The sequence below is a fragment of the Ricinus communis genome, chromosome 5 (genome assembly GCF_019578655.1).
Source record: "Ricinus communis isolate WT05 ecotype wild-type chromosome 5, ASM1957865v1, whole genome shotgun sequence".
Lineage (NCBI taxonomy): Eukaryota > Viridiplantae > Streptophyta > Magnoliopsida > Malpighiales > Euphorbiaceae > Ricinus > Ricinus communis.
The window spans coordinates 11,361,645-11,380,445 of NC_063260.1; the positions used below are offsets into that span (position 1 = coordinate 11,361,645).

The 18,801-nt window shown below is 29.9% G+C and overlaps 1 protein-coding gene and 1 long non-coding RNA gene across 2 annotated transcripts; both read left to right on the top strand.

Annotated features, from left to right (window-relative positions):
• Positions 1-1,272: 1,272 nt before the first annotated feature.
• LOC125370171 lies at positions 1,273-2,517 on the top strand. The gene is made up of 3 exons (XR_007216069.1): positions 1,273-1,443; positions 1,605-1,746; positions 1,963-2,517. It is a non-coding gene; the product is annotated as an uncharacterized LOC125370171 (long non-coding RNA).
• An 11,549-nt stretch (positions 2,518-14,066) lies between these two features.
• Positions 14,067-17,668, top strand: LOC8272308 (probable xyloglucan endotransglucosylase/hydrolase protein 28). Its single transcript, XM_002527501.3, has 4 exons — positions 14,067-14,557; positions 14,656-14,756; positions 15,262-15,470; positions 16,802-17,668. Exons 1-4 carry the CDS (start codon positions 14,353-14,355, stop codon positions 17,301-17,303), a joined length of 1,017 nt encoding a protein of 338 aa, XP_002527547.1. The 5' UTR covers positions 14,067-14,352; the 3' UTR covers positions 17,304-17,668.
• The last annotated feature ends 1,133 nt before the right edge of the window (positions 17,669-18,801 follow it).

Consider the following 18,801-nt stretch of genomic DNA (forward strand, 5'->3'; position numbering starts at 1 on the left):
TGTCTGTCTATATGGACTTGCGTATTCCCCCAGTTTGGACATACAGTTTCTCTTCTTTTTTTCTCTTAAAAAAAAAATGAAAAAGCCTAAAATTTAATTACGCAAGTGTAAGAATATAACTAAAAAGAGTGAATGATAATTCCATAAAGCTTGATACATTTAACTTTTATGTAAAACAATATATATGTTTTTCCAAGCTGTTAGGCCTGTGGGAAATCTTATTTTGGAAAGAAAGGTAGGATGTTCATGTCTAAGGCTTTGTTATGTAATTCTTTTATTTAAAATGAAGGAGTATATGATTTACTTATAATATTTAATGTACTTGTCTCTAAAACTTAGCATGTCTTCATGACTAATAATCTAACATATGGCGACATATGTAGAGTGAGCTACTAAACAAAAATTTATACGCAGATACTACATATGTTATATACTATGAGATTTCTCTTGCAGAAACAGGAATTATTAGTTCATTAATATTTGTGATAGCATCCCTCCTTCTGTTGTTAAATTCACTTTTGAGGGACGGTAATGAGGTTGCCATTACCCTTTCCAAAATAGCTCTTAATTATTTAAGTAAATCTATTTGGATCGGAAAATCATCATTTTGTTCAGACAATTATTTTTTTAAATTTATATTTTATTTACTTAAAATTTATAAAATTACTTCATATAAGTTATAATTAATTTAAAATTTAAAGTAATAAAATTTATATAAATTAGTTATAATGAAATTAAATCATAATAAAATATTTAGAATTTTCAAATAAATTCCACTTTAGTAAATTATCAAAAAAGAAAAAATTAATTTTATTTTACTTTAATTGTTTATCTATTTTTTTTAAAAATAAAATAGATTCCTCCAACTAAACATAGGATTAATGCTATTCTCTTATAATTTTAGTCCGATAAAAGAATAGACGCCCTTGGTAGCTTATGTCATTACCTCCATTGCAATTTACGCTGCAAATGTCAATGTCCTGTTTACTCTCATGCGATTACGTTTAATTGATGAATTCTCTTCTCATGTGCCACTTCTCTAATGTTAGCCTAAATTGCTGGTAAAAGTATGCTTTAGAATAATAATTGCATTGATAATAACAACAGTGTTTTGTGGTAGTGAAACAGGGTATTCAATATGAGCCCATCTTGAAACAGATTGAAGCGAGAAGCCCAATTAATAGCTAAACATATCCAGCCCAAATCAACGGACATTGTAGCACCTATAAATACAATGGAACAGCGCAAATTGTATTTCCCTTTGCATCTCACCATCGGCATACATATCAGAAAATTTGGAAAGACCATGTCAGCATTTAAATCTCTTCTTATGCTAAAAGACCAAGACATTTGATTACTAGATCATTGACTAAACGACATGCACTCTCTAGATCATATTATGTAGAGAACTTCATTGATAGTCACACAGACATGTTCAACCGAGTAAAAATTCCAATTTCAATAAGTCATCCCCAACATTTCCATTAAATGTCTATTCTTCAATATTTATTTTATATGTTTCTTTTCTACCTGCTCTTAGGATAATCTTACCTTATTACTTGACTGAGGCATGAGCTAATTTTTCTTCTTCTTTTTTTTTTCAGGAAGCCCTTGCAAATTGATGGTAAAAGCGATTGTAACCAACCTAAGAATGCAATGAAATCTTTAGCAAAATTTGTCTTGTGAAAAGCTTTCCACGAAAAGAAGAGCATTAGCATTATTTTTCTTGGCCTCCTCCGCATAAAGGTGAAGTCTTGTGATTGTAGTGATGAGTTTGCATGGAATTGGGTAGACAAAACATGACCCTATTTCTAAAGTAACTCATGTGAATGTAGAAATCTCAACAGTGATATGGATTTTACGTTTTCTGAAATATATAATTATGCCTCTTTTTTATTATTATTATTATTTTTCATATATATGCTATCTCATTTCTTACTTTCTGCATTTCAAATGAAACAGTAAGGAGTGAAGAAAAAAAGGAAGAGGAAGGGCAGGAATGAGGAAGAGAGAAAAGGGGGGTTGGCTTTTGATTGATGCTTTCTCTTGTCTATATAAAAATTATTATTATTGTTATTATTTGTCTCTGTTTTTGGTTTAAAATAAAATCTATTTGATTGTACATTCATGATTGCAAAATTTATAATTATGGGATTAGCATAGGAAATCATCGCATCATATAGTGGTTGTCAGATAAGCATTTCCTTTGTGTGTGCGTCTTTTTTTTTTTTTTTTTTCTTTCTTTTCCAGCTTTTCTAGCATAACTACTTGATGGAGACATTAGCTTCTGTATATCTTTCATATCTATATATTATATTATTTTATCTTTTATTAATACATCAATTTGTATCATTACATCCACCATAAATTTATATGCATGCTTACAGATTGATACTAAAAAAGATACTCAACTATACAGCATCATAAACTTATGCTTCAATTTAATAAACAATAAAGTAAGTTCCCTTTTCATAATCTTTATTTTAAAAAAAATAAATATTTCATTAATAAAAAATAAGAAGTACATATTGAAATAGAAAATAAAATTAAATATTAAACATCAAAAGATACATATAAAATAATTTATTTTTAATAATTTTAATTATATTAATGGAATAATAAATTGCAATTCTATAAAAAAAAAAACGTTCCATTCCTTAATATTAAGTCCCATATTGATTTTGTAGATATTTTTTGATAAATTTAAATATTAAATTGAATATTTGTTTTTTTTCTTATGTAAAGAGAATTTAATACTTCTATACTATAAGACTATAATACTTTTACAAAAAAAGAATTTATTACTCTTATCATAAAGTACCATAAAACTCTTTAATAAATCCATTGATACTTATTTAATAAAATTTATTAATATAAGATAAAATGAGAAATGCCACCCCTCCCATTTAAAAGTGATATAAAAAATAAAATTTAGAGGATTTCCTTTTAAAAGTTATAAACATATGATGCATGTACTGTCTTTTTATATTTGATAATTGTATATAATACTGGTAGCCTACACATTTATAATGGTAAGTGATTTGTGTGCATGGCTTTTCACTTGCATCGGAGTATGGAAACAATTTCCGATGATTTTGTCCACTGCAAACTAAAACTCCACATGTGAGTTACCACCGCCAAACCATTGTATCCCAATCCCATCTCTCGTTCTATATGATCCTACTTTTTTATATGTAAAAGATTTGCTAGAGCTTTGAAATTAACATATGTTGATATTAGAAGAAATCTTAAACTATAATATATGCATTATTTCGAAGTAAAAGCTTAAAAACATGCTTATTAGGTCACTGGGGTCTGGGATTATTACTCATTACCCCGTTTTCTTTTTTCTTTTGAAACATACGTTGCTTTATTGGACTAAAAAGTTTCTCAAATTATGATGCAACATAAATAAAATACAAGGCGAATTTTAATTGATGATTAGCCCTAAGAAAATAATCCAAAGTCTGGTAATTTGTCCAAAAGGTTTCTCTTTTTCAAAAAAGAAGAAAATTTAGTACTAAAGCAGGCTAAATTTGATAAATTTCATTCATCTAAAACTCATGCATGGTTATTGTCTTCATTAAAATAGACAAAATGCTTGAATTCCATTTTTGATTGAACCTCTTTAAATCTTGTATTGAATGTTGATAGGACTTAAGCTTGGATATTAGCCCCATGCCACAACAAATTTCAACCAACTAGTGACCTCTTATCCAAGATAATATCAGTATTCTAGACCCATGCTATGATCTCATCAATCTTAGAAAGTAAATCATTCCCATCATCCCAAATTATTCTCATAATAAAGTCAGTTCCAAGTTGGTGACTTGTTTTGTCACCATACTCATATTTCTATGTCCACTTTACTTCTCAATTTCAATGCCCAACTTGATTAGATTTCCATTCATCATCATTGATTACATATACACCCCCCCTTCTCCTAATTCACGCAACCAAAAAAAAAAAGAGAAAAAGAAAAGATGCCTGTAGTTATGTTGATTTAAATTGTAACTTAGGTACGTTTACATAGCATTAAAGGAAATATATTATATATACATCATATATTCATTTACTAAAAAATAACACATCTAAATTTGAAAAGATGTTTCCTTTCTTGTGATTTTTTTCTTTTTATATTATATTAAAGAGTCCGTTTTATGTATTTTATTTATTTATCCCTCTCCCTTTGATCACTAAATAACTATTAAGACATTTGTTTAAACGATATCGTTTTGATGATACATCAATCTTTATGCATCTAATGGTCCACACCAGATGTTGCTTGATTAATCTTAATCAAATACCAAAAATGAGCTTGACTAGATGATAATAGACCACACCTATATATATTCATTTAATAAAAAAAATTGAAATTAGGACTGGTATAAATATCGGAATCATTTATGGTTTATAAGTTTTTGTAGTTATCTTGAGAATTATTCCATCTGAAAAATCGAAAAATTGACTTTCGAATGAAGTTGACCATTTAATTATTTGAATTTATAGTAATTTTGGAATATTTGTTTGATTATTATTATTATTATTATTATTTTTATGTATGTAATAACATTGTACACCACATGATCATTTGATTGCTAGCCTTGTAACCATATTAATTGTAATTTGTCGTACTTTGGGCAACCTGCCCATACACCGGTTTTAGTTCATGCCAAAGGTTAGAAGAGCTGTACGTGGTTGTACCAGAAAGAGACTTGCATGCTATCCCAACAATATCAGATAACACTTTATATGCCACAAAATTATTTTTGCTATTTTCGAGGCCTTTTGCATTTTAAAATCGGAAATTGTTCTCTTTTCTTCTTCTTTTTTTTTTTTATAATAAAATTCAAATTATCCTCGTGAAAATTATGAGGTTCTTAATTATTTTCACAATGTCTTTCCCAAAATCTCGATGGATGCCATGAATTTTGATTAAGTTCTTATGCTGTTGGACTGCAATTCTCGGCCTATAATTGGAGGGGGGCGAGACCTTCTAATGAGTTTATACTCGCATCACAATCACATGTGGACTGTATATATATACTTCAAATAAGTATATATATATATATATTATTTTCGGTCATATATGGGGCGTGAAAAAAGAAATTAAGAAGAGAAACAATTGAGAATACAGAATGATGGAAAAAGGGGGAGGAGAGGCGGTGGCTATTGCTAAACTGCCTTATAGCTATGAGTGGGAATTGGTGGCCAAATCATCAATGTGCCGAGACCACTAACCAACTTATTTATCATCTCCCTTTCCCAATCACTATATACTCTTTTCTATTTCTAACTCAAATTCCCCGCATTATTATTTTTGTTTCTTTTTCAAAAGCAAAATAATCCATAATTTATCATATGATGTCTTATTGGGTCATTGCCTTTTGCCCTTTCATCGCCACTATTTAACGTGTGGGGTTGGCGGGGCACCCTTTCCTCTGTCTGTCCACGCGGATTATGACCTTCTGTGGACCCCACTTTCTTTGCTGATTCAGCACTGAGGTGTACATATTCACACGAACCAAAGCCCTTCTCCATTCCCCAACTCCTAATTGTTTCAACCATCTTGTCTATTTCTCTGACTGTGTAAAACCAAATTTGAATTTTTTATTTTTTTGCTTCTCAATTAATAGGCCCAGAGTACCCATTATTCACAAAGTGGCTATCGTTTCTTTTTCTATTAATATAGCTACGTATTTCTGTTTTAATAATTAATTCTTATTTCTTGTACCAAAAAAGATGACAAAATTCTATATAGATATTGTTACATAGCCGTTGAGAGACAGCCAAAAATATGAAAATTATAACAGATAAAGAAATATAATAATAATAATCTGCAATAAGTGGCCGTATATGTACATATACATATATAGATAAATTAGATTCCACCGAACCCAGCAGTGAAGCTAGAAATGAAGAACAACAATATAATCTTTAGCTGCAAAGTGGTGGGTTCCATCTTCCTTCTACCAACTCCAATATATGTATCTATAAATGAATATTTATTTGCTTGGAGTATTATTATATAATATATGGTTTGTTCTGGTAGGTCCATCCATATCATTTATTCCCGACATGTCAAATGCATAAGACAATTCTGTGTCATAAGCCTGCTCCTTTCTCTCCCATTCTCAATGCCGCTTACACATGCAAGAGATTATATTAAAATGGAAACTAAAGAGAAAAGAAAAAAAAAAAAAAACTTGCATTATATTATGTGTATTGCTTATGATTCAAGACATACATGAATCCTATTTCCCTAACCTTATAGTAAATGATTATTGGAGGTTAAGCTTGATTTATAAGCAATCGCATGATATTAGAACCTAAGCTTAATTAATTTCAAAATTTCGATTAAAATTAGGCGTGCAACTAAAAATGCATGTGTACTAAGGGGGATTCATTTCAACATGTAAGTAAATATAGGAAATTAGCAATATTCTTAAAGGGTTGTAAATATCAACCTAGCACCTTTTATTGTACAATCACTTGTTAAGATCATTCCACTGTAGGTCACTTGTATGTTTAATTAATGATATTTTATGTTGTGTCAATTTTCTTGCGAATTTAAATATTGATTATTTAAAAGAAATTTGACATATCAAAATTAAAAAGAAGACTGTCGCTAAGAAAATTATAGAATGGATAATGATATATAATTAAGTCGCAGAACACAATTTATTAAAAATGATAATTGAAGTGCACGAATAATTCTTTGGCCACACTAATCTTGTTATATCTATTGCCTGTTGATGACGTAATTCTAAGAATATTGTCATATTTTATTGATAAGCTAAACAACAATGCATATTAATATTCTCTTTTATGAATGAGGCTTACTTAAATTTGATGAATACACTATAAATATATATATATATATATATATATATATATATATATATATATATATATATATATATATATAAGTATTTTATATTTAGTGATAATTGACACATAATCTATTATTTAAAACTAATAAATATTTATCAATTATTTATAATATACAGATGGACGTATATATCATATTTAAATAAAAAAATTATATTAATTAAGTTATTTGCACTGTGATTTTTTTAATTTCCTTTAATCTACAGGCTATAGCTCCTTTGGCATGTGATATTATGGCAATAATTTTGTAATTCGAGTTAGAGTACTAACGAAGGTTTCTTTGCCTAACCTAGCAAAGAAACCTATTGAGGCGGAATTGTTGATACACAATAATACAATCAATATTTTAAGATTGTAGTGGTTATGTCTGGCTAGGCATATATGTTTTTAATTTGTTTATACACATAATGACATAGAAAGTAGAATCTGTCTTCATGCTCAAGTAATCCTGTGACACCGAAAGTTGTTTATTTCATTAAAAAATAATGCTAGGGTTCTGTTTATTTTTCCAAAAAAAAAGAAAGGGCTATCTAGAAATTAACAAGAAACTTTATTTGATACTGAAGTATTTTGATTTAAAAAGAAAAGATTTATATGCTGTTTAAATGTGTTAGCTATCCTGGAATCTCGATCGCTTTACAGTATATAGTAACCACTTTTTGCTAGGAGAAGCATCTATCTCTATCAATTAAGAAACTGATTTCAGTAGAATATTTAATTATTAGGCAACAAACTTAACTAAGAAACAAAAAGATATATAACAGGAAAATCAAAAAAATATATACTGTATGTGCTGTCAAGCATCAAGTGGTTAGGATAATAGCAAGCAACATTTATATTTGTTAAGATTTTCTTTTTTTCTTTCCTGTGAATTTAGAACCACATGAATGAATAATATTTGACTATTCATATACATTTCCGAAAACCATTAAGATTTGTTTCACATTGGTGAATACATAGATAAGAATTTGATAACGAAATTGCCTAATAAAAACTTATATGTATTTTGCACTGTTCTTTTTTATTATTTCTTTTCAAGTATACGGCACATCCTTCCAAACGAAGCACGTCTCATTACATAAATTGGCTAAACTTATGGTCCATTTTGCAGACTTGCCTGTAATACGAGAAGAAGAAATTCAATAGCAACTGTGAATTCCAACAACAAAAACAAGTTTTACCAAACTTTTTTCTTTCTTCCTTTCTGAGAAACGGCCATAAGGATATAATTTTAAGAAATTGATACAATCACGGGACCGTTAAATATTTCTTTTTTGCTTTTATTTATTTATTTATTGGTGTCCTTGTTTTTAGGTAAAAAAGAAAAGGATGATTTTCTTATTGCAAAAAGTCAAATAGCACAAAACTCAGCAGCCTATAGCCAGTGACAGACTAGGATTCACGAGCACTGATTTGACTCTTTGACGTCACACACCCATGTCTTGTTGGCCTCTACAATAAGAATTTAAACAATTTCTTGCTAATTGCATACTTATATAGATAAATAATTGCTTTTATTACGTATTTACTCCTTCTAACAATTGTGAACAATATAATACATAAAATAATATTTAAATGATGTTTTAAATAGTAAGGTAAATTTTAGTTGCTTATTTACCTGTGATATACGCATTTATTGCCTGTTTGAAAAAGAAATAAAATAGGTGGTAAAAGAAAGGAGAGAGAAAAAATTGGCGGGTTCAAGAAATTTTTTGCTTTTCTCGCTTTCCCATATATACAACGAAATATGTTGGTTCCCAATTGTTTTCCTTTTATATTTTTTCTCTATCCAAACAAGCCCTTTTTTTAAAGAGTTAAGTGAATGTTTATGATATTTAGTTTTAAATTTTTTGTATAAATTGATATGGGAAAACATTATAAAACTGAAAGCTCTTTCTTTTGTTGTGATTGGATTCAAAATTGTACGACAACAACTAGAGAATAAAAGGTTATAAAATTCTTTCAAATTAGAAAAGGTGGGGCAGGGCAGGCCACATATGAAGTGGATAGACCTTATTAAATCGCGATGACGCGGCAAAGACATATCTGGTTTACCAAGTCAGCACGCAAAAAATAAAAGAGAAAAAACTGTCATGGAACCTGACCCGCTTTGACGCGTGTTCAAGTATCATTTATTGGACCCCTCCTTTCTCCATTGATTTCTTAGACGGCGGGCAAACATCCCACACAACAAAAGCAAAGTTTTTTATTTTATTTTATTTTTAGTTTCAAGTTTGAAGAGCCAAACAAAGTGCCAAACCTTTTTCTCTTTTTTTTCTTGAAAAATTTGATGAACACTTTTTTCCTTTTATATATACGATTAAAATGCCCCTCCCAGTTTGTCCTTATTACCGTTTTCCCTGTCTCTGTTGATCTAAGTTTTAAAGTGTAGAAATTCTTATGTTCTAATGATTTTCTAAGATATTTATACGTCATTTTTTTAATTATTCAGCATATATAATATAATAATATAATAATTTTAAAGTATATATATATATATATATATATATATATATATATATATATATATTATAGTTTTCTAAATTGTTGATAAATTCATATATTATTGTGATTTTCTAAAATGTTGCTATAATTTTTGATATTGTGAGTAGATATGGATGTAAATGATTACATTAAATAATTACTAGTATTCTCCTAGTTAATTAAAAATAAAAATTATCAAGTTATCTCATCATTTAAATATTTATTTTATTTCAGGATCTTATTGTTGGGAATAAAAATTAAAGAAAATAAGAAGAAGAAGAAGAAGAATAAGTTACTTATTGTTAAAATTAAAAATTAAAATAAATTTATTTATCTTTCTTGAAAAGCTAAACACATAAAATGGAACAATTTTATTATAAGAAATTTACTATTTTGTCTCTGTAATTTATATAAAAAAATCTTAAAATTTCAGAATTTGTGAAAAAGTGCAAATCTTTTTTATATTCTATCGTCTATTTTCAATTTTTTCTGAGTAGAAAAAATTAATAGAGACAAGTCTAAACCGTTAACCATTTTAGTACAAAAGAAAAAAGACTTAATTTTTATTGGAAGTTTTATCGTAACAGTATAAACTTGGCACATTAAATAATTTAGTGAAAAAAAGAAAAATAAAATGCATAAAAAGAGTGGATGAATTCCCCAAGTCAAAAGATTTATTTAATGTGCCTTAAATTTTTCTAACTAACCAATCAATTTCCTGACTGCTAAACTACCACCACCTACTTTGATTTCTTGCCTTTTCCAACTATATAATACTACATGCATGCAATTCTTTTCATCTTTTATAAAGTCAACGATTTGAGCTCATGATCTTCTTTGACTGCATTTTAAGCCGTTAGATTATATCCTCTTAACCCACTTCGGTTGATAGGTTGCTCGATGAACGGATATGACTTGTTTAACATTCCTGACGTATCAGCGGATATTCATTTTTGTGTGCAATGCATTGATATTATAGCTATCTCACGTGCATCGTATCAATCTGCATCAGCATCATCCTCAATGAACATAGGGATCCAACGTCAGATCCCATGCACACCACTATTTGTTACACAGTAGCATAAACTTGCATTTATCTTCTAACGTACGCCTAGCATTTTTGTGTCCTTTCCCATGCAGGCTGCGCATTTACCCATAAAAGGGGAAAAAAAGAAAAGAAAAAGGTTAAATCCGGTGACGCCGTTTTCGACGGAAGAAATTGTGAGAGAATGGTTCGAGAGAGAGAGAGCACCGAAATGGGAAGAGAGGGTTCTAAATTAACGGGGATTTACTGAACCCATGATTAACGGCGTCAAGTTCGCGAGCATAGACTGAAACCTGTGATTGCGGTGTACGAGTGGAGTACCTTTTTATGCAAAGGGAGAAAGCAACAGAAACGGGCCCATTGTGCGCCAACGGCTAGTTGGTGATTTATGTATACAGACAGGATGCTGTGTCAGCTCTGTTATTAACCCCTATTCCTTTGGAAAAAGTCATTAATGTTTTCTAAAAACAGTATAAAGAAATATAGATCAATTCTATTTATTTCTATTTTTTATTATATTGATATTTTACAAAATTTATTATTTTATTATTATTTATATGTTTAATTTAATTTAAATAAAATGAAAAAGTTGGTCTTCGTTCTCACCTGCTTCTATTTTTATGATCATTTTTTTCTCCTATGGTATATTGAATAAATTATTAAATTTATATAATCATTTAAAAAAAATCTATAGAGAAAGTACCGTCTGCCACCACATTTAATTAATTCTCAAACTCAGAAATTTTATCTATTCTTCATTTGTGATATCAAATTTCTTCATTTTTTTCTGTCTTAGTTTTTGGAAAAACATGACATGCAATGACACACGTGATAATCAATATTATAACTACAATTTTGTTAGATTCTTAATGACGTGGATTTTATTTCAACCTACAACTTATTTGCTTATTTTTCGTCTTGTTATTTTATTTGTGTGGTTAAAGGTGGATCATATGAGGTACAAAGGACCGGATCTTCCATTTGGTGATTTTTCATTTGTTATTTTGTGTGATTGCTGTGTTTGGGAATTTAGTTTTGGAAAAAGAAAAAGAAGTGAACATGAAGAAGTAGAAAGGAGGAGGCCCACAGTGATAAAAAGATATTCGTGCCATTTACCATGACTTAGGCCGTTGATACTGATTCTCAGAGTATATAAACGGTTCGTATTTTAAGTTTAAAGAAAGTGTTCATACACTAGCAGGGGTAATTCTTTCTTTAACAAACCTGTTAATAATTATATATACAGAATTATTTACTATCTAATTTCATCTGAACTCATTTAAGCTTCCATTAATTTCTCCTGGAGTTTGTGAACAAGCTCCAAATATTCAAATATTTCACCAACTGAAGTGAATTTTAAAAATAAAATTTAGTTAATTTTTTAATTAAAACTATTCAGACGGAATACAGGTGATGACAGTTTTTTCATCTCCATTATGCTCCTACTCCTACCTAGTATTGACTATAATTGATGTAAACATATATTTAATGATAGAATTTAGAAGATCCTGTCGTCATTAAGGAGTGTGATTTGTCAAAAATAAATCTGCGGAAGAAGAAGGGTTTTATTTGGAGGGAGCATTGAACAAAAATTAACGAAAAGAAAAAGCGCCTGTATGAACAGTAGAATGTAGAAGAAGGCGCACCGTTGATTCTGGCCGCCTGCATTCACGTCTTGCTACGTGTCGCATACTTGTCAACTACCTAGGCGCCGAAATATAGACGTTGGCCCACGCGATTCTCGCTGAATTGATGGGAGCGTTTTTTCACTTTTTCTTTCTTTCTTTCTGCCTATTAATTGTCCGTCCCCTTATTCACGATTATGCCACCAGGTGACCCCATTGTGGCAAATCAGTAAAATCGTGCGCTTCTTGAGGCTATATTCGGAAACAAATTATACTTTAGAAATACCTGTTAACGGGACGGCGGTTCGGCCTTTGTCTGACCAGACGGACCCGTTTTCTTTTATTTTAAAACAAAAAAGAAAAAGATTATTTTGAATATTTAACTGGATTTGTTTGTCTTCTAAGGCTAAAAATGAATAAAGAACTTATTAAAGGGGAACCTCTTTTTGGACCCCAAAAGTCTTGATAATCATTATTTTTGCCCTAAAATGATTCATACTTTAATTGTATTGTATTGTGCTTGACATCTTTACTATTGTCCTCTACTTTTTTTTTTCTTTTATAATCTTTAATTTTTTTCATCTGCATAAATATTTTTTCTTTTGCCACTTTATCCCTCTTTCAAGAATTCAAAGTTTTTGGTCTTAGAAAGCTGATGAGTATTTTTTTAATCTTAGAAGAAGTCTTGGAGGAGGGATAAAGTGCCAAAATGATTGTAGGTAGAAAATAATTACTATTATTATTATGGTTAAGACAGCAATTTGTATAATTGGCTATAATTAATATTTTTGCTCTCTTTCAAATTTTTTGGTGGCACTTAGTCATCCTTTTGGATTTGGGTTTACCTATATGGCAATAATACCATAAAGCAAAAGGTAATTAATGGAAGACTCTCAATAAAGTTTAGAAATTTAAATGAAGTTGAGCCTACTTACTATATGTCATCAATGGAAGTTGTCCACTGTAAAATTAATGTAACCAACATTTTCAAGCTCGGCATGATTTTCATGAGAAGAAGTGTTATTATTGCTAGAAACAGCTAAGGAGGGTTATTGTTAATGATATTTTCGTACCCATTAAATATCTATCGACTCTAATGTCATTCTAAAATTAAATAAGAACATATTTTTTACTCCCTCTATCACAAAAATAAGACACTTTTACTATTTTAATAATTATTATTATTAGTTAAACAACTAAAGGTGAAATATGCTTTCATTTATTAATAAGTATTATCATCTGAATTTATATTTTTTAAATTTTCATTTCAAAATTATACATTTTTTTTTGAATTTCAATATAATAACAAAATTCTTTATTTAAATCTTAATAGTTAAAATTTATATAGTAATAATGAATAAGTTGATAAGTCCAGCAAAATTGATTTAAATAGTTAATATTTAAACGGAAGAAAGGGAGGAAAGTGAGGAAGAAACAGATGTAGAAATATACAATGAAGATATTTTAATAGAAAAAATAAAATAAATGGTATTAATTATAAAATAATTATTTTGCTTATCTATATATATTTAATATGAATTATCTTTTTGAGACTTAGGACAATAATTTGTGAATTTGTCTGGGGTTCATATTGTATTTCTCAAGTAAAAAATTGAAGTCTAACCCAACATATCCTTTAGAATCTTAAATTCATACCACTAAAAAATCTTAAAATTATTGTTTATATAACAATTGATTTATAAATTCACAAATTAATTATTTTAAAATATGATTTTTTTTTCATTTTCTATATCCACATATTTTTAAAAATAAATCGGAAAAGATTAATAATGAAATATCTACAAAAGGTCGTAATCTAAAAATTATAACCATTATCGTTGTTTCAAAATTTTCGATGATCACAAAAAAGAAAAAGAAAAAGAGTGTATAATTTAAAAATACAATTATGGAAATTAGTGAGATAATTGAAAATTGGGAAGAATACATTCAAAAAGAGAAAGAAGAAGAAAATTACATTGACAACAGCTCAATACCTCCCACTCTCCAATAAAATGACCTCCTTCTTCTCTTTCTTCCCTCACTACCCTTTTCTTAGCTCTCTCCCTCGCTCTGGCTCTCTCTCTCTCTCTCTCTCTCTCTCTCTCTCTCTCTCCATTTGTCTAGAAGGGAGATTCCTCAATACTCCATTTCTTCTTCATCATCACTCTTCTCCTTTGTTGTTATATATATATATATATCGCGCAAAAAACAGAGAGAGACATATACATATATATTAGCTTATATCAGTCTTCATACTGAAACAAAAAGATTATAAAGAACACACCTTTACATACACACAAAAGGAAAATGGTGGTTTCTTATTTGAATTCTTGTTTATTTCTTCTAAATTCCTCTCTTTTTGTTTTACTTGCTGTGTCTGTTTCTGGGTCTCAAACAACTACTTTACCTATTATACCATTTGATGAAGGGTACGCTCATCTTTTCGGTGATGATAATTTAGTCATTCATAAAGATGGGAAAACTGTCTATTTATTACTAAATGAAAGAACAGGTATATTGTTGTTGTTATTATTATTTGTTTTATAATTATTATTTTTATTACAAAGTATTTATTGTAATAAGCTTCTCGATTGAAAATTTGTGAAACAGGGTCTGGATTTGTTTCTCAGGACCTTTACTTACATGGGTACTTCAGTGCTTCTATTAAGTTGCCTGCTGATTATACTGCTGGAGTTGTTGTTGCTTTCTATGTGAGTAATCTTATTCAATTATTTTTTTTTTTTTGCAAGGTTCATGGTTATATATTAAAATTTAGTACTTTGATTGAATTTGTCAATATTATTTCTTCCCTAATTTGCAAACCCTTTTTGTTCTTTACATACTGATATTCAAAGTTTAAGAAAACAAAAGATGAGTTTGATTTAGGCAATTAGACCTAAAATAAATTTTTTCTTTAGTTTTTCAATTCTTCTTTCCCCTGTTTTAACCATGGCAGCCACCACATATTATATTATATATATATGTATACATATATTGTTCTTTTGCATGTTTGTTAGTTATCAGCTTACTTATAATTCTTGTGTAATTTGTTTATTTTGTATTATTGTTTTAAACTATCTGATAAACAATCCTTTTTCCTATAGATGTTGTCTCTTCTTCAGGGTCACTTGTAAAATCCATACTAGAAAAACAAGTTTCATATTTATTATCTCACTGCCAAGATTATTTTAACTAATAAAAAGATGACCGTAACAGATGTCGAATGGTGATATATTTGAGAAGAACCATGATGAAATTGACTTTGAATTCTTGGGTAATATAAGAGGCAAAGATTGGAGGATTCAGACTAATATTTATGGTAATGGTAGCACCAGCATTGGCAGAGAAGAAAGATACAGTCTCTGGTTTGATCCCTCTGATGATTTCCATCAGTACAGCATCCTCTGGACTGATTCACAAATTATGTAAGTAAAAACCCTCTTCTCACCATCTTTTGGAAATTCTCAATTTGTTTTTTGCGTTTTCCTCTACTTTTTTAAAAGCCTTTCTCTGATGTTATTTTGTTATAAGGACAGCTATTTAGACGCTGTACTTCACCAATTTGTCACTTAATTATCTCATGTTCTACATTATAAGATTTTACTGCTTTTTGATGGCTGATGCATCTGCTGTAGGGTATAGACATACTTTCTTCTTTTAGGTTGATCAGTACAAAAGAGTTCTCTGTTCTTTGCCTATAGTTACATGCCCCTGTTTTATCAAAACCAGTTTTCCTGTTTAAAAGGTGTTGCTATAATTTGGCTAATGCTTTGTTTGATTACTAAGAAAGGGTTGACAGAATTTAAGTTTTAATTACAATATCTTTTCTTAAGTTTTAGAATCTATTCAACAAAAACATTGATGTGATGGAGCCTGAAAAAGTTTTTACATTATTTGTTTTAGCTTCTCATTTATTTGTAAGGTCAAAAACAACAAGATTGAATTTTTCTCTTGTCAAGATTGGTTCATAGTCCTTTTTCCCTCCTTTTCCTATAAGTTCTCTTATGTTTCTTACCAGAGGGTAATGGTTTTGTAACTTACAGTAGTAGTACTTACATGACTACAATATCTATACATGTTTGATGTATTCATTGATATATCACAAATTTGAAAAGGTTATATAAAATTCTCCTTTTATATCTTTCTGACATTCTATAGCAAGAGATATTTCAATTTATCTAGAATTTTTTTAAATATTTTTGGAAATATAATGGTATCTTTAATATGTTGTTATATATCCTTGGATTTATCCACTTATAATATAGTGATAATTATTCTCCAATATGATTCATGTGCTATACACTATAATAATAATAAATACACAAAACCCAGGAAGATAAATATTATATAAACTCTAGAGATCTATAATTTTTTATTTTCATTTGCAATATAGAACTCTACAGTTACCTCAATAAAATGTAACGAACTTCTGACTTATGAAAAATTAAGGAAAAAAAAAACTGTAAAGGGAACAGAAATTAATAGTTAGTCAATACATTTCTTCCCATTAATTTACAGCATCAGTTTTCTTTCATGAAAAAAAATGCTGCAGATGTATTGTGTTTGTGCCCTTAAAAGTTTTCCATCCAAAATGACAATATATGATATGTTTCCATCGATAGAACAATATTTTCTTATTTTTAAGATGTCTACATATATCCTAGTAGTCAGTATCAATGTTAAAGACCTTTGTACTAATATAGATGATGTAGCATTCACTCTAATTCTGTTTTTCTTAATTTCATTTCTTGGCTAGATTTTATGTGGACAATGTTCCTATCAGAGAAGTGAAAAGAACAGTATCTATGGGAGGTGATTTCCCTTCGAAGCCAATGTCATTGTATGCAACGATATGGGATGGGTCTGATTGGGCTACAAATGGAGGAAAATACAGAGTAAATTACAGATACGCCCCTTATGTAACGCAGTTCTCAGACTTTGTGCTGCATGGATGTGCTGTTGATCCAATTGAACAGATCTCAAAATGTGACGCTGCACAGAGCTCTCAAGCAATCCCAACTGGTGTCACACCCTTGCAAAAAATTAAAATGGAGAACTTTAGGACTAAGTACATGACATATTCCTATTGCTACGATCGAGTTCGATACAAGAACCCTCCATCTGAGTGCCTGGTTAATCCCCAAGAGGCTGCACGTCTCAAATCATTTGATCCTGTTACATTTGGCGGAGCCAGACGCCACCGTGGAAAACGCCAACGCCGAAGCCGATCTGGCCATAATGATGCCATTTCCATATGAGAACTTGCAATGCTGCATAAAGGGGGATTATCATTGTTATCTTTGTTAAAAGCATATGCCTGATTTAGCTGGAGTCGGTTATTTTTTGTGAATAGAGAAGTAAAAGGAGCATAGAATTTTGTTAAGAGGGGGTAGTGGGGAGGAACCAAGTCATTAAATGGGTGGGAAGGTCGGTTGGTATGTGTATAGCCTTTTTCTTTTTTCTTGGAGTTGTTGCCTCATTTTTATTATCATTGATGATGTCGTCTTATTTTCTTTCTTGGCTTTTACTAATTGAATTTGGTGATGATTTTCTGTACTTGTTATTAAGCACCCTCGTGGGTTCAATAAATTTTTTTAAAAAAGAAAAGACACTTTCTAGACCAGATGGTTGGAGTTTTTACTCTCTGGGTAGCCGTTGTTTTGCACAAAAGAAATGAATGGGAATCAAGCATCTTTTGTCTTGAATTATGAAATTCATATGTTTCCATTATACTATAGTCCAAGCGGCAGCATAAGCATGCTCAGAATATGTTTCTGAAAGAAAGTCCAGAGTTTGTTTGGGGCCCTGTTAATTTTTTAAAGGTCAGAGTTGTCATGTTCAGAGGACAATTTGTCAAGGGGGGATAGTTGGAATCCAAGGTCGGTTAGATGTGACAAATTGGTGAATGCAAAATACTCGAAACATATATATATATACTGACTCAATGTTGGACTTTGTTTAGTTTACAAGTGATAGTCTGGTCTCACAGGTTCTTGTTTGAAAGTTGGCCTGTGTTTTTCCTAGCCTTGAAGAGGCCTTATGCCCGTGTTTAAACAAAGATTCTCATAGCAGGATAAAAGAAACTACATGTGAGAAATTACACGAGCATTAGTAAGTTAAAGAGGTGCATATTTGGGTCAAGATTTATGTATTAAATTGACCAACTCATTCTCATTTATTGTTTATAATTTGTTATGTCTCAAATTCGTATTCTTTCCTTGACAAGCAGGAGAAAACACAAAATAAAGACACAAAAAGGGGCAATTGGTAATGATTCATTTACACGAAGCCGAAAGAGTCGTAGGATCACTCGTCCAAAACCCAAAAAAGTAGTGCCTCAAAAGAAACTGAGAAGCTTTTACTGATTTCTCAATGCAGCGTGTGGTGGTAAATGTATAGAAATAGTTTGACAAATTTCAGATTGGGGATATGCCAGTGAACATAAAGAAACATCCTATGTGTTTTCAGTGATAATTTGGGGCATAAGTTAGGTCAAAAGTTAGGTCGAGTTGTGAGAAATATCAAAAATAGACAAAAAGCATCATGAATTGCTTTGAATCATTATTCTGAGTAATCTTTCCAATTCAAACTTCGTACCAATCATTGAAGGGAGAACACATGTCTCAAAGTTTGGTGCTTTGCAACTCAAGGATTGGCTATTTTAAAGCACAAAAAGTTGGTTAATATGTCATTCCAGGAATAATGTTCTTCTTATAACCTAACTCAAGATTAATATCAAAGAAAAAAAAAAGAAGG